Source organism: Takifugu rubripes, chromosome 16 (assembly GCF_901000725.2).
Source record: "Takifugu rubripes chromosome 16, fTakRub1.2, whole genome shotgun sequence".
NCBI lineage: Eukaryota > Metazoa > Chordata > Actinopteri > Tetraodontiformes > Tetraodontidae > Takifugu > Takifugu rubripes.
The window spans coordinates 6,067,688-6,090,702 of NC_042300.1; the positions used below are offsets into that span (position 1 = coordinate 6,067,688).

General features: G+C 43.9%; 1 protein-coding gene across 2 annotated transcripts in view; it reads left to right on the plus strand.

The window, feature by feature from the left end:
• plcb1l (phospholipase C beta 1-like) overlaps positions 1-23,015 on the plus strand; it is a 68,233-nt gene extending 45,218 nt beyond the window's left edge. The window contains exons 10-33 of one of the 2 annotated variants that reach the window (XM_003971525.3): positions 2,680-2,826; positions 3,762-3,919; positions 4,979-5,061; positions 5,253-5,337; positions 7,183-7,357; positions 8,194-8,280; positions 8,636-8,706; positions 8,837-8,933; positions 9,040-9,124; positions 9,205-9,329; positions 9,429-9,583; positions 9,652-9,816; positions 9,894-9,993; positions 10,084-10,188; positions 10,274-10,389; positions 11,201-11,339; positions 11,572-11,625; positions 11,721-11,940; positions 12,532-12,700; positions 13,332-13,408; positions 13,486-13,575; positions 13,699-13,756; positions 13,898-13,984; positions 21,099-23,015. In XM_003971525.3, the coding sequence (XP_003971574.2) occupies positions 2,680-2,826; positions 3,762-3,919; positions 4,979-5,061; positions 5,253-5,337; positions 7,183-7,357; positions 8,194-8,280; positions 8,636-8,706; positions 8,837-8,933; positions 9,040-9,124; positions 9,205-9,329; positions 9,429-9,583; positions 9,652-9,816; positions 9,894-9,993; positions 10,084-10,188; positions 10,274-10,389; positions 11,201-11,339; positions 11,572-11,625; positions 11,721-11,940; positions 12,532-12,700; positions 13,332-13,408; positions 13,486-13,575; positions 13,699-13,756; positions 13,898-13,984; positions 21,099-21,326 (2,876 nt within the window). In that variant the 3' untranslated portion in view covers positions 21,327-23,015. Of the gene's footprint in view, positions 1-2,679; positions 2,827-3,761; positions 3,920-4,978; positions 5,062-5,252; positions 5,338-7,182; positions 7,358-8,193; positions 8,281-8,635; positions 8,707-8,836; positions 8,934-9,039; positions 9,125-9,204; positions 9,330-9,428; positions 9,584-9,651; positions 9,817-9,893; positions 9,994-10,083; positions 10,189-10,273; positions 10,390-11,200; positions 11,340-11,571; positions 11,626-11,720; positions 11,941-12,531; positions 12,701-13,331; positions 13,409-13,485; positions 13,576-13,698; positions 13,757-13,897; positions 13,985-21,098 lie in introns of those variants that run through there. The other variant, XR_003891167.1, reaches the window with a different exon arrangement.

Sequence of the window (23,015 nt, forward strand, 5' to 3'; positions counted from 1 at the left end):
GGTAAAAATGGTGTAAAATTTGCATTTATCCTTAAAAACCTTCCCTGCGTGGACCAGCGAACATGCTAAACTGTGATGAAAGGTGGGATTAGGTATCATCATGCAGTTCAATTTACACAGCCATTTAACCAAACGGGCTATTCTGATTGATGTTGCTTCAGTTTCCAGATCAATACAACTTTAGTCTGCCAAGTAATTCCTTCATTATTTATTCATGCGGCGTGTCGATCAGCCCACACAAATAAGAGGGCCCTCTACGAGCCGGCTTTAGTCCTTTCCTTTTTTGTTATGCGACTATTTTGCTTCCAAAAAGATGGGAAGTCCTTATTTCTCACAGTTCCTTGTGGTTATTCTTGGCTTTAAGGTTTGTTAAATGTATTCTTGAAATATTTCGAGAACTATCCGGAGGTCCTGAGGCTGTTATTAATGTTTGTGGTTTTAAAATTGCTTATCTTTTGCACCAGAAGTGAAGATTTAATGCGTGTAAAAATCTCCATATCATTATAAAACCAGTCACAGCTGCACCTGCAGGAAAGTACATTCCATTTACATTCTATTCTATTTTTTTTTCCCACAAAATGAGTCATGGTTGCCCTAATTATATCACAGCATTTGAGAAAATTAGACCATTTGAACATCCCTCTGACCTTCCTGGGGTCTACTCTGGTCACGCTGTTCTCGTCCCAGGCTGTCTGGAAGCCTGCCCCTCTCTGTCCCACTGGCAGTTTTCCCTATGTGAAGTATTTATCTAGCTGGAGGAAATGCTACCATCTGTTCTGCAGACGGGTCCAGAGCCCCACATGCTCCATTCAGTGACTCATACATGCAAACGTTTCTTATCTTTTTTTTTTTTATTTTGTCAAGGACGCAAGTGCATATAAAGGTGGCTGGTTTGAGATTATTGTTTTGAGATGCAGCGGATGGATGCATATCGGTGAAAATATGTGCTCTTCACTGTTTGATTATAGTGGAGGAGGTGGCTCTTCGTGCTCGGAGCGCTCTTTGTTTCACAGGAAAGCCTTCAGTGCTTTTCTGCCATAATAATATGGACTCAACCCAAAAGTGGTTTGTGATGCTGAACTACAAAAGTACCAATTTATTACGATCAAGGCTGCAGCCGTGCGCGCTCAGCCACGTGGCATCGGTTGGATTTGGTGGAATTGATCAAACGAGACACCTCTACTCTGTTGTGTCCTGAGTAGATAACAACTTGTTCAACTTCAGGTGGGAGCTCTTAACATTCAAATTTACAACACGTTCACACTGTCTCCTTTCAGCTCTTTTCTGACAGTTTTCCTAGGATGACCTCTAGATGCCTCAGGATCTGGGGATTCTGCGTGTTTGTGGGAATGGACAAGCGATTAACCCTTAGCCCACAGTGGGAGGTACTGGCTGGCTGTTAGCAGGAAGTGAAACGCTGAATAGAACCGAACCCAAGTGTCACACACAGCATCAGTCTAGCAATGCTGCAGAGGGCGGTACTCCGTTAATTAGCATAAAGTGGCCAGAGGGACCCGCCGCACCCGTTGCGTTTGCATCATTTAGCATATTTAGCATAACAAGTCGATTGTACCCGTGCGTGTGGGTGAGTTTGGGTGGAGGTGGAGGTTGTTGTAGCTCTACCTAGGGATCTTGTTACAGTTTGTACTATTTTTAATTCTTGGAGATGAGTCGCTTGACTCTTATGATAACGTGCAGGGACATTTTAATCTTGCATCTGAAGATGTTAGCTTTTCTGTTGCTGCTTTTTTTTTGTAATTCGCTGTGACAGGCACCAGCAGTGAAGACGTGCCCGACTCATGATTAAATAAATGTTAGCACGAGTGACCTTGACATCAAACTTCCAGAACATCCTTGTGGTTAGAGACCCTGTGCGTGCAGTTTGATGTACCGAATAAATTATTCTAATTAATTAATCTGCTCGACCCTGAAATATCTGGTGTTTTTCAAAGAATAACCAAAATCATGCTGCAGAATAAAATCTAAAAGCGTAAAATGTGCAAATGAACAGGGAGTTAGAGGCTTTAAGGATTAACCGCAAGGCTTAAGAACACAAATTCCCATTCTGGCAGAAGAATTTTAATTGCTAATATGGCACCAACGTCATCTCGGTGTCTACACAGCACAGTTCAATCACTAGCATTCAAACATCTGATAACCAGGATGCTCCATTTTACATAATTAACTTCAGTGATTTACTTGCTTTGATTAATGTGATGTCAATGTAATGTGCTCGACTGTCATTTCAAGAATCCTCCACCCCGTCTGTGGTACTCGGCTGAAAGAACTTTTAATTATTTCTGAAGATCTAAATCTTTAAATAAGAGGTTAACATTTTAGAGACCAGCGGATGCTCCATATTTCCTAAAAATGACTTATATAAGAGTAAATTGCCTTTTTTCCGGGACTCTTTCCCACACTAGACGGTTGTACATCTCTTGAATGCTGATGGCGATGGGGTATATTCCAACTGAAGGTACTCAGATTATTTTTGTCAGTTTGAGAAGGTGCCTACTGATTTAATTTAGGGTGTTGTTTCTGGAGATCAGAAAACATCCATTTCGAATCAGGTTCCACAGTGTTTAGACAAATTAAGTGTTGGTTTTGTTGCCATCGTTTAATTCCATTCGTTCTAATTCAAATGGATGCTGATGATGACATGACGTGTTGTGTGTCCAGGTCAAATCTCAGTGGAAGGTTTTGCCCGGTACCTGAATGGGGAGGAGAACACCATCATCCCTCCCGAGAAGCTGGACCAGAGTGAAGACATGACCTACCCCCTCTCCCACTATTTCATCAACTCCTCACACAACACATATCTCACAGGTACACACACACACCCACACACACACACATTGAGGCTGCTGGGGAATGTAGATTCTCCTTCTCCCGGGTCGGCTTTTGCATTTACATAATATCATTGGACTGGGTTTTACTCCTGACTGATTACATGTGCTCGTCATCTATTCTTCCACGCATGAACGCATTAGTTGCCAATTTGGAAATGCAGTTGAGGCTGCACATTATACTGGGCTTTATACCTCACAGGTCAGTCAGCGAAATGCACTGAAGCACCCAAGGCGCCCCCCCACCCCACCCCCCCGCATCAGGCCTTATCTGATCAAGTCATGCCATGGGACTGAAGTCATTGATATTCATGAGTTAAATATTTCTTTAGACTGGTAGTCACAGTAACTGGCCGCTGGCAGTGCACAAGCATGACAGGCACAACACAGGGGCCATTTTCTCCGTAATGGTTATTAGAATTCATCTATTTAAATCTATTCAGTGGGGAACTGGAGAGCACTGAGTCTTTCAAATGGATCACATTTCTTCAGCGATTAAATAAAAATGAGGGGGGGGGTCTGATCGGGAGACCACCTAGATGAAGTAAACACAAACAACACATCCTTGATTATTTTTATGAGACGGCCACAGCAGCTTGTTCATCTTCGTCCTTCCCGGCGAAGCGTTTCCATCAGTCTCTACGGCTCGTAAATTTGAGCAGTGAAATAAATGATGGCGCCAAAAGTGAGAGCAAGCATCTGCCTCTCACTTTGACACTATTCCCAACATGTTGCGTTAAGACTTGTTTCTAATGTGAAGAGGTAATTGGTTCCCTAATGTCAGCGGGGGGGGGACGAGATTCTCCCGCCGTTGATAGCGGTTCATGGCGTGCTCTTGAAACGTGGACGCACATGCCGTAGTACTGTGGGGAGCGATGCAGCCTCAAGTGCTGTTTGTTTCTCTGTGGAGTGCAGCTGGCCAGCTCGCCGGGAACTCTTCAGTGGAGATGTACAAGCAGGTCCTTCTGTCAGGTTGCCGCTGCATCGAGCTGGACTGCTGGAAAGGTCGCACCACAGAGGAAGAGCCCGTCATCACTCACGGTTTCACCATGACAACGGAAATATCATTTAAGGTAACGCTTCGTTGAGCAATGTCTCTTCTTTTTTTCCCTCACCTGTGATTTGATTTGTTTTATAGCAAACACTCGCTTTTCCTTGCAGAGTCAGAAAAAGCGGCTGTTTGCGATGCAGCCGAGCAGACCGGAGCTGTTTAGAAGATGCATTCATAATAATTAGAGCTGTGATATGATTGGTTAACAGAAGATGGATGGATGAAGGCAGGAGGATTTCCTTTTGCGTCAGCAGTAATGAAGTCAGCACAAATGTCAACAGTGATGTTATATGGCGAAACTGTGGCCAAACACACGCTTGCACGTGCATGCCTAAACCTGGCCCTCCGTTTAAACCTGACAGGAACAAATCAAAGAGGCCACCTTTAAAAACTAGCCCCAAAAATCAGACGATGGTTGATTGAATTAAGCCAGAAGAGAATAAAAGAAGCTGATAAAATGGTGCAGGACGTCAGCCCTGATGGGTCAGTAATTGAAGATTTCGAAGGAGAAAGGCCTGAATATCCAAGGACAGAATGGGATGGAGTGATTTGGAGGAAATCTAGATCTAATCACAGTAACATAAGAGAACAAACTTAATTAGCAATTAGCCTCCCAGAGAAAAACAAATAAATTAAAGACATGTGAAAGACAGGATAAGAAAGGTGGAGGTCCAGACTTTTATAAGAGGAGATGGTGCAAATGGAAATGAAGGCATTAAATGAACTGCCACTGTTGTTAATGATGGCGTAATTGACTTAGACAATCGGTGGCATAGAAATCCAATATGAGATGCTGTGCTGTCTTCGCTGAAGCTGAGCAGCGGTGCCAGCTCATAGCTCAGCTCCCGTAAACATCCCGGCTTGGCCGAGGCGTAACGATTGAGCGCGCACTTTTAAGGGATTTTGTTTCATGTTATTTACCAGAAAATGTACCATCATCTCCAGGCTGCACCTGCGTTCCTCACCCACGACCGTCTCGGGGAGCCTCAGCAGCCTCCGAGCGCTGCAGACAGGCCACATCTCGCGTTGATGGAAACGTTCCGCTGCGCCGTACCTTATGGTAGCTCTTTCTGTCTTTTAGGAGGTGATTGAGGCCATTGCAGAGTGTGCCTTCAAGACCTCGCCGTTTCCTATCATCCTTTCCTTCGAGAACCACGTGGACTCGTGAGTCATTTCAAATCATGGGTGCAAATTCCACGATATTGATGTCAAGCTCCATCCATCGATTTTGAATGCATAAGATGCACAAGCTGATATGCAGGGTTTCCCGCAAGCTTCTGCTCTCGATAAGCATGTTGTTGTGACATCAACTGCCAACATGGAAAAACCCCGATGTTGTTTCTGTCTTTTCTCAGGCCAAAGCAACAGGCTAAGATGGCAGAGTACTGCCGGTCAATATTTGGAGATGCGTTACTGACGGAACCTCTTGAGAAATATCTGGTGAGTCCATAAGATGTTCCTCACAGGAGCGTCTCACACTCTCCAGTGCGTTTGCCCTTTCTGCTGTGCACATACGGACATGAACGGACCTTTAACATATGCACACAAGCGCATCTCTGATTCATTCCTGACCTTTACGCCCATCAGGAGGGTAAAAGCTGCACATTATTGCAGACCCACACGTATCCCTTTCTTCACCGTACTCCGGTTTCTTTGTTTTTCTGACCCTTTTCATCTGTCTCTGCATCTTTTCCATTAAACGCGACATATTGACATGTCCTCCAGCACATAGCAGAGTGTGTTGTCAGTGCTTTTCCTACTGTCAGTCCCAGCACTCTCCTAACATGCTCAACTTTTAATGATCCAGCCCACAGACATTTTTCCCATCCCCAAACATCACCACTCATTTGTCTGAGGGTGAGACAACAAATGACAATAATGTAACATTAAAAGGAGGTGCTTTAAGCCGTAATCGAACTGCTTTTCTTGGCAGCGCCTTATCTGTTGCTCCTCTGTTGCCATGGCTACCAGTCAAAAGCTTCCTTTTGTCTCTTTGTGGCCAAATTCTTTTGTTTTGTTTTTCCCTCTAAGACGTCTTTTGTGTCAGGTCACGTAGGCGCTTGCATGATGGAAAATGCCGGCACCTGTTGCCCAGACTCTCACGCGCTCTGTCAAATCCCTGTTCCCTCTTTTAGTGGCCTCATAGACATTTTCCACGCTCGTTATTCTCCAAGGACGTCTCATCCCCTTTTCATCCTTCACGTCTCCTGAATTCCCTAAAAGCACTTCTTACTGGATTTGACAGTGAAGTATTAGCCTTTGGAATGCGTCAGCAGAGGGATAGATGCTGTGAAGAGACAGACACCGGGGGAAAACTTAGATAGAGCGGACAGAAAAAGCTGTCGAAGAATCAGATTTCCACCAGTGAGCGTGTAATAACTGGGAAAGGTGAGAGCAAAGACGAACACTCCCCTTTTACGTACGTGGAGACGGGAAACAGCTCTTTCAGTCCACAGAGATGTGGTTAAATGGCTAGACTGGTTTCAGCTGAGCCTTGGGTGACGGGGAAGAGGATTATGCTACCGCCATACAGTCTGATTAGGTTAGACTTCCACCGATACTGAAATTACTTTTTAAAAATTTGCTGTGAGCATGGTCGCGGGTTTATTGGAAGCCGTGTTACCAAACATCTTGATTTTCAAATTAAAAATGTGAGCGAAATCGACTTATCTTGCGTCGTGTGTTCTGTTGCTACGCACGGCTTCCAGAAGGCAAAAGATTGGGTAAAAAGTGGGCGGCAGACCAGACCGAGCTGCGGCTGGAAGGTTAACAATATTGCACGGTATTAAGATTATGCATCTTAATAGAGTCTGTAACTCTATGGTGGAGGGTGCACCTCATCTTGTTCAGGCAGGACATGTAATCTCATACATTTATCACCCTCCAAAGACATCAGAACAGAGGTGTTGATGGATGTGTGTGACAGCTGGGTATAAATCACACTTGTCAGTGCACTGAATCGATGTGTTCGAGCACAGCCGTGTTTATTCAGAATCAGCCTGTCTTCCTCAATAATGCATTTTTAATATCCATAAACACACTTGTCCAAAAGCAGTGTACCCAATGAATAAATCAAAGATCAGCCTCCATTGCACCGTCTCCTCTGAGAGGACCAGTGTTTGTGTTTGATGCTCAGTTTCCTCCCAGGCAGCAGATCTGTGTAAACTTTTGGGCCAGCACATGGAGCGTGGTGATTGTCTCCTCATACCTCTTCCCTCTTCTGACCTCACTCTCGATTTGAACTGTGATTTGATTGATGTGGTCGTTTTATTTCATGGTGGCCAGCTGGAGTCTGGAGTGCCCCTTCCCAGCCCCATGGAGCTGATGGGTAAAATCCTGGTAAAGAACAAGAAGAAGCACCACAAGACAAGCGGAAGCACCAAGAAGAAACTGTCGGAGCAGGTTTCCAACACCTACAGCGACTCTTCCAGCGTGTGCGAGCCCTCGTCCCCAAGCGCAGGTACACGCTCAAAACCGTCTCAAGAGACACTGTGGAGTTAATGACCTCGCGTGAAATATGGCCAAAAGGTCTGGAGCCATTTAACAGTCAGGTAGATGCCTCCGTGCCATCCAGGAAACACTTTAGCAGCACCCTGCTTTTGTTTGTCATCCATCATTTTTATTGCTCTCTCCATCAGCTGGACACATTATTGCTTGTTGCATATACACTACTTCCTGTCAGACATATACAGTGTGCTGCTATAGTCACCAGGGTGTCCTATATACAGACCAGTTATGCAGCCGTGTGTGAGTAAAACCATTAACCTTTATTCAAATTCATATTCTTCATTTTCTTTTTGTTAATGTGTCATATCTTTAGATATATTTGCATACTCCTGCATGTGCAAGTATGTGCCTCACTTTTTTAGTAATCTTTTTATATTCCAGGTTGCTTTATTCATTTAGCTGTAAATTATGATCGACCAGGCGAGCCATAATAACTGCGCTTGCAACCACGCACACAGAAAACACATACTGCCCCCTGGTGGGAAATGTGGGCAACGCAGGCTTGGAAAAATGTCTTAAATTCAGTCAGTTGGAGGTAGATTAAGAAATTTGGGGTGGGAGGAACATCAAAGGCAGAGAGTTATGGCTGCAAAAAAAATCTTTTTTCTGTAAATCATTTACTTGATCCATTCATCTCAATCTGTAATGATTAGACTTTTAACGTGCATCCGAAGCCAAATCAGAGCAAAACATTTCCCGTCTCTCTGCTCCCCACACCCTTTAAAAACAAAGTGTTTGAAAGAGTGCACACTGTTTATGTTAAAAGATTACTTTGTGTTTTCCCCACAGGTTCCACCAAAGAGGAGACAGCAGAGCCCTCTCAGTCTTCTGAAGGTGCTGAACTCAGCCTGAGGGCGCACGGCAGAAAGTCCATCGGTGAGCTATACATAGCACACAGTGACCTCACATTCTTAGGGGAGGGTAATTAGCCATGCTGCCATGAGCCCAGCTGTAGAAAGCTGAAGGTCGGTTTGACCATCACGTTGCAGAATTAATTTCATCACTCTCGCTGTGACCACGGATTTCGTGCTAAATCTTCATTTGAGCTCACATTTTGTGGCCCTGAGCACCGATGACGTGGGAGCAAAACGCTCAGAAGAAAATCCAATTGATAGTCCAGCCACAATTCGTGCAAAACCTGCAAGACTCGTGTTCCCACTTGAAACCAAATTAATTGAATTCATTATTTTGCATTTGAATGATTTTCAAATATTGGTGACTCGCGTTTCAGGTGAGGTGGAGGCCGAAAGCGAGGATGATGATGACGATGATGATGACTGCAAAAAAGGCTCAATGGATGAGGTTTGTGATTTCGAGACGCGCCTCACCGCCACCTTTACAGCACAGCTCTCTCTAGTGGACACATGTGGTAACGCAATTTAAAATGAAAAGTTCCAATTATTATTATTTGATTGTGTGTTTTCACACATAGGGCACAGCTGGCAGTGAGGCCTTTGCGACAGAGGAAATGTCCAACTTGGTTATATACATCCAACCAGTGAAGTTTCACAGCTTTGAGGCATCTAAAAGTAAGTAAAGTCAATGTGGAGAGTTGAGATTTTTAGATAACTGACTGCAAGATTCAGTCAGTTAGGAGAGTGTGTTTTTTGCTCATTATCATGTTTATTTTCACAGAGATCAATCGCAGCTACCAGATGTCGTCGTTTGTTGAGACCAAAGCTTTGGAGCAACTGACTAAATCCCCAGTGGAGTTTGTAGAGTATCCTTCCTTTTCCTGAAAGGTGAGAGAGGTTCTGTAATCCAGACTGTTTAGCATTGTCCTTAAACAGTTCCGTTCAGATACAACAAACTGCAGCTGAGCAGGATCTACCCAAAAGGCACCCGAGTGGATTCATCCAACTACAACCCTCAACTCTTCTGGAACGCCGGCTGTCAGTTGGTAGCACTCAACTTCCAAACCATTGGTATGCTTATAAAAATCTGTTCGATCCTGTATTCATCGTTTTCCAACAATAAGCTCTTTACTAGACAGAGTGAACGAAGATTCCTTCTTTGTGTTACAGATTTGTCCATGCAGTTGAACCTGGGAATGTATGAATACAACGGCAAATGTGGCTACAGGCTCAAACCGGAGTTTATGAGGCGGCCGGACAAGCATTTTGACCCTTTTACTGAAAGCACAGTGGATGGAATAGTGGCCAACACATTGTCTGTAAAGGTGTGTGTTGCACTGAGGCGGTGGAACTCTGCAGATGTGTGTCTGATGCCCTGGTTTTCTTTTTAAAGATCATCTCAGGCCAGTTCCTGACTGATAAGAAAGTGGGCACCTATGTGGAGATCGACATGTTTGGTCTCCCGGTGGACACCAAGAGGAAAGCCTTTAAGACCAAGACATCGCAGGGCAACGCCATCAACCCCGTCTGGGACGAGGAGGCCATTGTCTTCAAGAAGGTGGGAAACGGAACTTTCTGAAAGCAGCTGCTTCGTTGTGATGTTGCAGTTAAGGTCATTTATTTTGTCTGTGTCAGGTTGTTTTGCCCACGCTGGCTTCGATCAGGATAGCCGTCTTTGAAGAAGGCGGGAAGTTCATCGGCCACCGTATCATCCCCGTCTCAGCCATCCGTCCAGGTGAGGACACCTTTTATGTTCATCACATAGGAGCTATCACCAGACTGTGATGCTGTCGTGATGAGCCCACATTCAACCCTCTTTGTGCAGGTTACCACTACATCAGTTTAAGGAATGAGAAGAATCAGGCTCTGACTTTACCCGCTCTGTTCGTGTACGTGGAAGTGAAGGACTACGTCCCCGACACATTCGCAGGTAGGCTTCCGTTGAAATGTGCTGAGACCAAAAGCCCCAAATCTCTGCAGGACCCAGACAAACACTGGTTCCTTCTCTCCCTCAGACGTCATTGAAGCCCTGTCCAATCCCATCCGCTACGTCAACCTGATGGAGCAGAGAGCCAATCAGCTGGCTGCTCTCACCCTGGAGGAGGGCGGAGAGGACGAGGGGGACAAAGAGGTGAGTTTGGACATTTAAAATCCACGGCTGGCAAATGAAGAGGCTGCAGGTGGAACTAAGTTTACCTAATCGCAGTTTTTTGTTTTTTATGCCACAGCTATGATAAGCAGACTTTGTTTCAGGCTGTTTTTCTTTAAGTCTCCATTTGATTAATGACACCAGGAGGCCCTGAACTCTGTTTTTCTTCTTATATTTCACTCTGCTGGGATTAAACGTTACTGTTTTATTGAGTTATTTGGATTCAAACTCTCAGAAAATCACATACTGTTTCTCTTATTTATGAACCCGACTATCGACTTAACAATAGAACATCGTCATCTCAGCGAGAACCTTAATTTTTATTAAGTAATGGCTGTTTAGCTGAACAGCAGGTGAGCGGCTCAGACAGGACTCGGGTTTATCTGGGGTCATGAGCCGGAGCGACTGGAAATAAGGGGCTTGTTCCCAAAGGGGTTCCTCTTATTTGATTAGCCAGCTGATATGATTACCCTTGAGAAAGGTAGGCGGCGAGCTGCTTCATGCTGTCGCCATGACAACAGTCAGCAAATTTATCAGTGTAGGGAAAAACAGACCACGGTGTTGGAGGGGGAGAAAGTGTGTGCAGAGGGGAGTGGAGATTATTTAAGATCTCAGAGATAACCGAGGAGAGACCGGGACACGCAGGTAGACATGTTGAGAGTGGGTTATCACAGCTACGTCTACAAACTGTCCTGTGAGACGCAGGTACAACCAGAACCTCCTGGGAAGGGTCTCAACAAGTTCACGCTCATCCCAGAAATCCATCATCAGTCTGTCCGCTTGTGTATGACAGGTGGAGGCAGGAAGTGATGTCCCGTCCGAGTCAAAGGTGGACCAGAGGGCCATGCTGCCTGCAGAGAACGGACTGAGCCACACGCCCATCATCGCCCCCAAACCCCCCTCACTGGGAGGCCACCAGCCTCAATCTGCAGGTACTGTATGCAAGACCAACATCACATGCCGAAATCTGTTAGAAATCCTTCACATCAGAAGATGTGCATACCAATTTGTATCATATCAGTATATTGGCAATAAATACATTTGGGAGTTTACAAATCATTCCATGTAAGTTCTGATTTTTTATTTATTTTCCTGGAATAAAATAAAAATTACTGGTCAAAAGTGTCTTCTGATCAAACACGTAAACTTGTTTTGGGTGGTCAGGCTCGTTGAAACCCACAGTAAAGACTGAAGACATCATTCAGAGTGTCCTCACTGGTAAGACTCCCATTTCTAAACCCTGGTGAACGTTCTAGCTGGGTGTAGCGACCCAAACGTGGCCACGTTTAGCTTCCTTTGTCTGTGTTTTCGAGAACTGGAGGCTCAGACTCTGGAGGAGCTGAAGCAGCAGAAGGGCTTTGTGCGCGAGCAGAGGAAACAGTACAAGGAGATGAAGGAGCTGGTCAGGAAGCACCATCGCAAGACCAGCGAGCTGATAAAGGAGCACAACGCCCGCATGTCCGATCTGCAGAGCCAGCACCAGCGTCGGCGCGCTGCCTTGCACAAGAGCCACAAACGAGACGGTAAGAAAAGGTAGGTAGACTTTCACCTCTTTACAAACATTTACCCTCAAAAAGGCACAACTAGAGAAGACATTTTCAAGAAATAAACCCACTACTTTTGAAACTCGCCAGCCTGCTGCTGCAATTTCGTTGATTTAGAGAGGGAAAAAGTTTAAAACCATAGGAGGGAAAGAGCTGAAAAGCTGTTAGGAATAACAATAAGTTGATAAGACTTCCCTCAAGCCTCAGAGATGCATTCAAGGCCCTCAGGAGTCCTTCACACCTGATTCAGTATTCAGAGAGCAACAAAGATTACAGTCCTCTCAGCCAGTGAGCCCCAGAGGAGGAGCGCTGAGAAAGACCGATAACCTATTTCAGGCGAGTTCCTCCTCGCTACAAGATAAGTCGCCTCTCCAATGTTTCAAATCTCAAACATTACATCAAGGGCAATATGGTTCAAGTGCACGCATTGTGCCTGGATGGCTTACGTGGCAGACAATACAAATGCAAAATGCTGAATAGCTTCTTTCATTGTTGTGCTAAATTCCTGTTGACAGTCAAATCGACTGATCGCCGCTTGCGTTGAAAAGGTGCAGATGAGGGTGTGTGTTTGTGCCCACAGTCGGTCGGAGCAGTCACTGTCGACCCTGGACCAGGAGCTGTGCGAGCTGGATCAGGAATGCAGCCAGAGGCTGGCGGAGCTGAAGGAGCAGCAGCAGCAGCAGCTCCTCACACTCCGCCAGGAACAGTACTACAGCGAAAAGTACCAGAAGAGAGAGCACATCAAACAGGTACGAGGGCTTTTTAAACACGTCGGCACAATAACTGATCATTTTCTCTCAGATGAGTCTCATATCAGATTTCTTTTACTCTCCTGAGACTCCCTTTTCTGGTAAATAATGTTGTAGTGGGACTACAGAAATAGTTAAATGTTGTTTGTTTGTTTGTTTTAATGCAATTTTCTTCAATTTCTTTTGGAATGACCTGCTTTTATGCCACTTAGAGAATAGACACCTAAATAGACAAATGTATCTCCTCCCCACAAAATGTGTCTAAGAAATTCTACTAAAGCTGAGCCGATAGTACTGACAAAAACCTACATTGTAAATGGGGAAAGTAGAAATTTCGCTGCCTGGTTTGTGCTTTTTGTCAATGCCCTGTAGTTTATACAGGTCAGCACATATTAATTGCATTATACAAATGACTAAACTGCGGCCATGATTGTGCTGCCTGTGCTGTGTGGAAAAGTAAATGACTTCTGCTCAAATACACCAACATGACAAACACAACTCAAATGTTATAGGTCCGCTCAAGCAAAAGAAAAACAGGCACAAGTGATTGCTCCTTCATTAAAAGAAAATATGAAGGAGGAGGGGAATATGGAGGGGATTTTGAACTCTCTCTGTCTCCTTCTCAATGTAGCTTGTTGAGAAACTGACCACCATAGCTGAGGAGTGCCAGAACATCCAGCTCAAAAAGCTGAAGGACATCTGTGAGAAGTAAGGCAAGTTCATTTATTTTGCTCCCATAAACTCTCACGTGGTTTTACTCACTTCAAGTATGCGTCTAACTTAAGAGAAAAAAAAGATCTTAAGAAGAGAATGGACAAGAAGCGACAGGAGAAGATCAGTGAAGCAAAATCCAAAGACAAGAACGTTACAGAGGAGTAAGTTTCTTACTTTTAATGTGCTGTTTTATATTTGGCCACTAGATGTCAGTAGAGACTAATTTAATATTTCAGCATCAGTTCGGATTTGTTGGGTTTGATTGTGAAAAAAAATCCCCACAGAGAGAAGCTGGAGATCAACAGATCATTTGTCAACGAGGTGGTGCAATACATCAAACGAGTAAGCTAGTTTTGATGAATGATTTATACTCTTGTATACCATGTGTCATTTAATGAGTTAAATGTGATCCATCTCAACCTGAAGGCGTCTGTATCACCCTTAAATTGTCCTTGTGTGTCTGTTCTGTTCCTCTGTGTAAAGTTGGAAGATGCACAGAGTAAAAGACAGGAGAGGCTGCTGGAGAAGCACAAGGACATCCGTCAGCAAATCCTGGATGAAAGGCCGAAGGTAAGACAAAAAACAAACCTTTATGTGTGTCTTTGTGTGTATGAAACAGGGGATTTATTTCAGAGCTCATTTGGCACTCTTGATGTTTGATTTTTTATTTATTTATTTATTTTTTGCTCTTGACATCATCCATCAGTAGTTTGCTCTAAATTCTAAATGTACGTCTCTGTAATTTAAATGGAATCATTATTTGGCCACTAGGGGGCGGTCCGTGTCAAAGGTAGCTACGCTCTCGTTTTGTTAATGTTTGGCATGACGGCTCAGTAAATGTACATGTACGTGAAGGTTTGGCATATCAGATATTCACTATACCCCATATTACTGTAGGATGACGGTGCAGATGAGTAATACGGTAAGACCCCCCCCAGCATCCCAGTAGTTCAGTAGTATACAGCATCAGAGTGGCACTATCAACAGCCTGCGTACACCCACCTGGGAACAGAAAATGTTGCAGCTTTTTAATAGCTGAGACCTTTTTAATAGCTGAGAGAATTACAGCATGGTGTGAATTAGTGGAAATGCGCTTTTACTGTTCACAAATGTATTTTTCCTTTATTTTGTGATGCAGACTGAGTAACACTGCAGCATGACATCCTAACTGGGACAGCAGTCTAAAGAATTTGTTTTAGATATGTGGACACGCATGTTAGTGTCCCATTTCAGATGCTCTATATTTGTCAAGATCACACAGTATGTTCCTTATGTTAATATTGATCGCTGTTTTTATTCATGGGCTATTGTGTGAATGAAGAATGTTCCCGTGGCTAGATAACCGCCCACACTGGGCGGCTATCTGCTCCTCGATTCTTTAAAACTGCTCAGACACGAGGGTAGGAGGGACGCCGCCGACATGGAGCCCTGCACTTTGGCATGGAGCTCTTTTACATTTCCTTTAATAGCATAATAAGGTGTGGCAGTGCCAGCAAAACGCTGCATGAATGGGAACATAATATCTGTGTATCTCTCCCCTCACTGATGTCTGTTTTAGTTCTTTCCTATGGTGACCGTCACAAGTGTAATAAGAGCTGTGGAGCTGGATCATCAGTGTCAAACCCTTGGCGACTTATATTCGATTCTTGAGTGTTTTAATCAGATTTCGTTCTTAGTGAAACGCAATTTCCTGCAAATTCATTACTGGAACTGAAACCCCACCCCCACCCCACCCTCCTCCCTGTCATAACAGCATTTAAATAAGCAAGAGATGTCGGAGGAAACAGGCCTGGCAAGTGGAGAATGTGGTTCTGTTTGTTCAAAGATGCAGTCAACCGTGTTGATTTACAATGCAGACCACTACATGTGCCATAGAGCATGTCGCTTCAGCTCTGTATTTAAATATCCAGCTTTGTTAAGTCTGGTTTCTATCTTGTGTAACCACATGAGAAATGGTCCTTGTTGAACCCCAAACTGTTCTGTGGACAATTCTGAAAATGAAGTATTGTGCCACTCACCTCAGACAAATGGTGCACTTTGTGAATGCTGGCTATTCACCATTGTTCAACTACAGTGTATATTCCAGGTAGAGAGGACAGATAATAACAGAGCTTTGTGCAGACATGTTGTTATTGTGTCTGAATGAAGGTCGGATTAAGGTTATTGTCAGCCAGAATTGGTTAGGTTTGGTTTAGGATTCTCAAGTAGAAATATCAATTGAAAGGCCCCGCAAAGATAGCTGCACAAATGTTACTCACAAACTCCAACTGTGGTGTCCGTAATGGATACCTGTGACAGAGACCTTGGTAGCCCGATAATCACGCACAACCCGACAGAGGGGGGGAGAAAAAAAAGAAAGGTGGTGAGATTTGCCGTCACTCTCAGCGTGCAATCTCAAGCGTCACTTTGTTGTTAATGATCCAATCAAATGCCCTCCAGGAGCTCCTGCCTGACGTGGGGGTGGGGGGTGCTGTTCCGGAACACCTCCTGGACCTGGTTCCCATGTACCGTCTGGTCACCATATGCCTACCTTTAATTACTTATGACTCATGTTGATCATACTCTTTTTTTCTTTTAACATTTGTCATTGCCAGTAAAAGCCCATATGCCCAAATAGACGTCAGGAGTGAGCAATAAATAATCACAAAAACACCAACAACTTCAGGGAACATCCAGTCTGAAGCTCCGTCTGCCCTGTTTGAAAGTGTTTGGATTGTTGGACGTAAGGGGGCAGATAAGATGGAAGTCTAGTGAAAAGACTCCATCATACGCTCTTTGAAGATCCTGTGTTTGGACTGGGCTGAAAGCCTATCAGGCCATGCTGCAGCTCCCAGTCATCCCATCACACGCACCTTTTTTGGCTGCGAAGGAGAGTGCGAAGTAGCACTACAGCAATATGTTCTGCAACAGTGCGTGTCGGCGGAGCATGTGTGAGCATGGTGTCAACGTGTGCGCTTTGGCAAGAAACGCGCCGATTCTTCTGAATGTGGCGGTGTCTCCCCGCGGTGAGAGCCTTAAACTAACGCAGAACCGCCGGCGTACGCGCACACCCACATACACATGCTCATTCAGGAAGCTGGAGTCCCGCGCGGTTGTCATGGAAACTCAGGTCCCCCGCTCTTACCACCTCCCCACTTCTCAAACTCTCCTCTACCCTTCGTGACACTCTGCAATCTGTTCATTTGGAACCGAGCGCTCGCGACCCGATGGCGGGGACGGTTACCGGAGGTGGAACAAACCCAGCAGGAGCAAAATGGAGGCTGGGCAAGGCGGCAAGAGCGAGCAGGTTACCGCAGACGGAACTGTCATGAGATGAAGAGATGAAGAGGAGGAGAGTGTTTATGTGACATCTCTCCCCTCCTCTGTGGTTTTTTTGATCACCCCCCCCCCCCATCCTCCCCGATGGGTTAATGTAAGGGCGGCCACTGTGTTCCCACATCACAGACTTTGATCTGCATCATCTGTGCCTGGAGGACTCACATCAATAATGCACTTGGGTTCACAAACACATGCACACAATACCCAGAGGGAACACAGAGTCCAAAGTGGGGACAGTGAAGTAAAATCCATTGTGTGTGCATGCATGTGCGTGTGCAGTGCACGCTTGGGTACACTGGTGCTGTATTGGGCTATTTTAGCTCAGCGCACCGGCATTCATGATGTAGCCAGGTCGTGGGTACGACCTGTTGCACGGCTGGACTCCTGGAAATAAGAGTTTTGACCTTAGTGACCTTTTAGCAGCACTAATGAAGCATTTATGACTCCTGACAATGAGAAGGTGGGTTTGAACTGGTGGGTTTCGACTCCACTGGAACGATTTAGCAGACGTTTCAGTGGTATCGAAGCAAAAGTTTGTCCTGTTAAAGCTGTTGTTGTTGTTGTGGTGACGGCGATGCATCACGTGGTTGTTGCAAAAGGGTTCACACTTCCTCCCAGATCTACAGAGCACTTTTCAGGACTATGTTTGTTTTTGTGGCATCACCTTCCACTCGGTTAGGAGGTCTGTTTTGTTTTTATTGCATTTTTAACAGCCAGATATTAAATATGCATGCACAACAGACACTATTTGAAACAATGAACAACAACAGTGCTTCATAAAAATAGACTTGTGTTTATTTAAGTTTTTTTTTCAGCTAAATGCCTCATGTAGAGCATCCCAACTTTAGATGGAAGATCTTTTAAATCTAAACACATTTCAATGCTAGCCTTTCAGTTTGAACCTGTCCTTTTAGGGAAAAGACTCATTACTGTACGCGCACGGTGGAGGTATGCAGGAGTGTATTTTAATTCCAGGACCTGAAGTTGAACCTGAAAAAAATCTCCACAAAACAACGGATGAATTATTTCATATAGCCAGGAAAGGGCACTGACACAGATAGAAGGGTGAAAAATGAGCATGCTGTATTTCCTGATTATACTTAACGTGTTTTTCACTCTTCTGCACTGAGCAGGGGTAGAGATCACTTTGACATTACATGGTTAATATAGTGGAAAGCGTATTGAGACTACCTCAGAGTTGGAATTAACCTTACTGTGGCATGCGTGGAAAAGCTGTGTTTTCTGCTTCTTTAATGCACTCAATGCATTCAGATTACAGAAAGGCTGTGAAAACAGCAGTATCAGCCAGCTAGAACTGACATTTAATGCAAACGTTAGAAGCCACAGACAGCCTCATCTCACTTGGACCTCCTGAATGTAGCTGCGGAATGAGAGACTGCTGCACGGGGTGGATGCACAGCAGCATGTTGCTGCAGCGGGCGTTACGTCACAGCTCAAAGCAAAGAATTAATTTGGCTCTTTGGAGGCCTCCTCTGCTTCCCTTGATAGCTCCTCTAAACGAGGACAGCGTGTGAAGAAGGTCACAGAATGCTATATTTTAAGAAAGTCAAAAGTGAGAGTTGCGTGTGCATGCGTGCGTGTGTATGGTTTGTTGTCGGGGTCAGAAGTGTTCAGAGGACACTTACAATGAGCCCACTGTGCTGCTAACACTCAATGACTTGTATTTTCAGCTGGAACAGATTTACCAAAGTATCGAACAGGGAGTTGGTTGAATTTACTGTGCTGGACTGACAAAAACATAATGCTACGAATGTTCGTGTTGGAGATGAGGAGCTCATTGGTCTGGAGATGGAGATGGAGCCGACCTCGCAGATGTGCGGACATACACGTGGCTGCCGTGCAGGAATGCTCCGCCCCTAATTAGGCCATGAACAGCAGAGAACAGGAAGAGTGAAGCTGAGGGACCATGGGGCATCTTCAGCCATCTGGTTCTGGTGTGTTGCATGTCCGCTGTGAGAGCCCCACAGAGAGAGTGAGAAGTAACAAGAGAAGGTGACCTTATGATGCTGCGCTCAGTAGGGCCTTTTCATCACGGTTTAAGTTTCCCTTTTTCACTGGTTCCACCTTTATTTTAGGGGACGAAAAGATTCCTTTGGTTCTGTAATGAACCTTAATATGTTTTAAGCAGATAAACGTAACTCGAGACAAACTGACCTCTGTATTTATCCAAGTTTTAGGCACTCTGTGTCCATGCAGTGCTACTAGAATTCAGGTCAGGCACCTGAAACCGTTGAGATTTTATCATGTTGAGTCGTATCTGGCCTTGTGTCTTTATTCATCTAATTGCTGTAACTCATCCGCGGTCGATTCCAGCAGCTAATATTCAAGCATTTACTTTATATATAATTGCATTTTAACAATTCACCTTGATTTTTGCTGGTAATATAAGCTTTGTTTTGGAACACAGCTTCAACTCAACTCCAGCCACATAGTTATTGATATTCGGCTCATGAATTAGTTAGCTAATTCATTTAATTTTATTCGATAATTCACTTAAACACAAGAAAAACAGCATTTCATTGTTGTAGTTTTGGCGTCGTAAAACATTTTTTCCACACACGTTTGCCACCATATGATTTATTTGGTATCTATAACTACTCTTATGAAACAGCTTAAGAAACCTTTCGACGTAATAATAGTTTAACACTCTAATCTGAGCATGAGACGCTGCCATTGGATTTTCCAACTGCAATCTGAAACTGCAGAGACACAATTCTGTTCAGTAATTAAAAACTACTGTGGTTTGATTGTAAAGAAATACGCCAAAGCGCTAAGAGTAAGTACTCCGTCACAGTCTTGTCTTATTTTGCTATGCAGTGCTCTTGAATTAAATGGATGTGCCATCTCATAAGCTAAAGTGCTGGGAGCAGAACATTGGATAGCAGTCCTTGACCTTCATTTGCTTTTCCTCTCCCCTTTTTTATTCAGTCTCTTTGTCCCCTTGTGGAACAAACTGTTGCTTTAAATTTATTCATTTGTTTTATCAGGGTTTAGATGTTCAAACTGGTGTTTTGTCACAAAACTCCTCTTGTTAATAAAATTTTTGTCTTTTTAACCACATTTATTGCTCAACAAGTTAAAAAAACACATGAAGCAATGTGTCTTATGTGCGCAGGGGCTTCTACGATGGTGCATGTGCTCTTTTTAGAAACCCCCCACTCTAGCCCAGGTTTTTGTTCAGCCACAATATGGATTCCAGCTCAATCCTTAAGAACTATCAGGTATTATCTCACAATGCTGATGTGACCGTATTGAGCCTCAGGACTCTGACACAATTCATCTTAGCAGATTTTCTTTTAATTACCGCTCTCCCATGGGAACCAGCGGGGTAGTTAAACAGAGAAATCAGCATTACAGCAATTATTGGCTCACAATGAAATGAATACAACCTTGTCATCTGTAATCATTGTGGGCACCTATGCCTGAGAGAAAAACAGCTTCTACCTATTTCATTCAGTAAGAGGAATGATTTTGTACAGGAGGGGATCGTGATGCCCCTCGGCGCTTTCATTCCTGGTCACTGAACCGCCTAAGTCAGTGAATTTATATGCATTTGGATTTTGAAAGCAGACAGTTCTAATATCAAAACAAACAGAATTATTATACAAGTTCTCACTTTCCTCAGCTCCTGGGAGCATTTAAGCATCTTTCTACTCTTTTTTGCTGTGAGTTGCATCTGTCTCCCCATTCCCCTTATTCAGACTCAACAGGCAACGGTTTTCAGCTGAAAACCTCAGATAAACCTACTCCGCGCTACTCATGCAGCATCAAACAGACACAGTTAGTAGCTACGTGGTAAATGCGGGGAAGCGTTTGGCAGCGTAACGGTCAGACAAGTCCCTCGGGAGTTGGTGGAAATCAAAAAAAGAGCTGAAAATCAAAGCAAACATTGGACTGGCTTTTGTGAGGCTGCCAGAAACATGTCTAAATATGAATAGTGATTTTATGTTGGACTGTGTTGTTGTTCAAAGACAGCAGATAAACAAGCGGTGCGTGTCACACACTTCATGTTCCCACAGTCTGCTCAATGATTCTGCAACCGTGGTGCATTTCTGCAGCGTTGAAACCCTTTTTATTTATTCAGTCCAAGAATCACAGGCAGGTACTCTATAAACAGTGCTGTAAAATCAGTGCAGAACACTAACTGTACCTCAGTGTAAATCATTTCAAATGGATTAATAGTTACTAAACTTAAAATGCCCACGTTTCTATGCTACATTTGTTAATTTTAGGCCTGCTTCAAATATAAGCCTGTGTTGATGTGCACCGATCCTCTCAGGGGTCTTATTTGTGACTTCACCTGTCAGTAATCTCCTGTTCTGACGTCTACCTTGTTCTTCTGCAGCTACAGAGCGACCTCGACCAGGAGTACCAGGACAAATTTCGGCGGCTACCTGTGGAGATCCAGGAGTTTGTTCAGGACAGTAGCAAAGCCAAGCTAAGTGAGGATTGCTTGTACGGAAAGCTTCCGGCTTCTTCTTCGACAACAGAGAGGCTGAACCACAAGGCGTCACAGTCGGAGGACGAAATTGAGGAGGGCTCCACAGAAAGGGTCTACGACACAGCCCTCTAGAGCCTAAAGCGCGTGCTGTGCCTCACATTGGGACAGTGATGGGTGGGTTTACCACAGATCTAGGAAGAGACTGCTACAACGTAATGGCAGGATCAGTTGCATTCTGAGACAGGATTAGTAAGTAAAGGTGCTTTCTTCATGGAATGCAGTCTCGTCTTTTTGTTTTTTTTTCCGCATATTTTATGTTGTCCATTTCGGTATGGCCACGGGATGTGTTGATGTTTGCAGGAGTACCTTACTTGAACTGTTGCACAGAGAGTGCAGTTTCTTTTCATGATTGTCCATCATGGATTGTGGTGGTCAGCGAGGCGCGAGGTGCCAAGAGTTTGAATTCACTTTGTCATTTCGAGTGGAGTCATCTTCCACTGTTACCGGTGTATAGTTAGCCTTTGACTCTTCCATCTTTGTAAGAATTAGATTTATCGTTACATATTTGCACTGAAGGCTTATTATGTCCAGTAACTGTATCTTTATTTAACCCAGAAGCACTGGTTGCTCACTGGTTCTCAATTTAGTTCTCACAGAACTAGACCTAGGTATGAGTTGCTGCTACTTTCTTTTTAAAATCCATCCTCTTTTTTTAACCATTAAGTGGTTTGTATGATGTTGTACATGTTAATATTAGGCGGTGTTCTGTCATTCTCTTTGGTTCGGCTAGTTTTTAATGTTGGGACTGGGCGCGGATGTAAAGGGAAAGTGTTGTACAGTATCTGCATGTGCTAGATCAAGTGTCAATGATACAGTAGCTCTGTAGCAATGATTTCCATCTTGAACATATAAACCCTGGATGCAGTCTGGCTTGAATCTGAATGGGATTTAAATAAGCAACAACTTTTTAAATCGAGCATGAGCCGGCTTAAGTTAAGACCAAACTTAATAAGACCAAATTAGGATCCTGCTGTAACTTTGTTGAAATGGTCTTCTTACTCGGTTCGTGGTGTACATGCAGCGGAATGTGCGCGCAGCTCCCCGGTACACAGAGCAGATGCCCCAGCACAGCTGGAAATAAGTCACCTACTGACGTTATTGTCAATATTCACCCATAATTGGTAGCTGTGGTGTGAAGTGGGGAACTAGTTCAGTTATGTATAAACATGCAGCAAACTCTGAGTTTATACCTGTCAAGTGTTGACTGGTCTGTTTCCTCTTTAAATAACACAGTGTCCCATTTGGTACCCATAAGCTGTTCTCAACTTCCTGAATGTCCAGTGCAATTTAATCTGTGGGTAATTTGATACAGTTAAAAAAGAAATGAAGGGTGACCTGACATGTAAGTACAAGTTTTTTTAAAGATATTGCTGTGAGAGTCCTGTGCCTTTGAATTGGTTTGCCTTGTTTGATGTTGAATGTGTGAATTACACCCTCACTTTAAAATAATAATATTAATTGCCATTATGTTCTAGACTGGTATTAAATAGGCTGTTTTAAGTACAGTACAACTACTGAGAAATGCTTGTGATGAGCAGTGTTTGTCATGGGTCTGATAAATGAAATGCAAGATATCTCTTTTTTTTATCATCTTGAACCACTCTATTTACCAACCCCTAGATCACCCTTCATCACCTTCTATGTATGCACTCTAGAAATGTAAATGTATGTATCACATAAGGCTAAAATGTCAAATTGATATTTAAAAAAAATAGCGTAAAGGGAATATTGCTTGTAATTACAATAAATGTGGCTTTTATT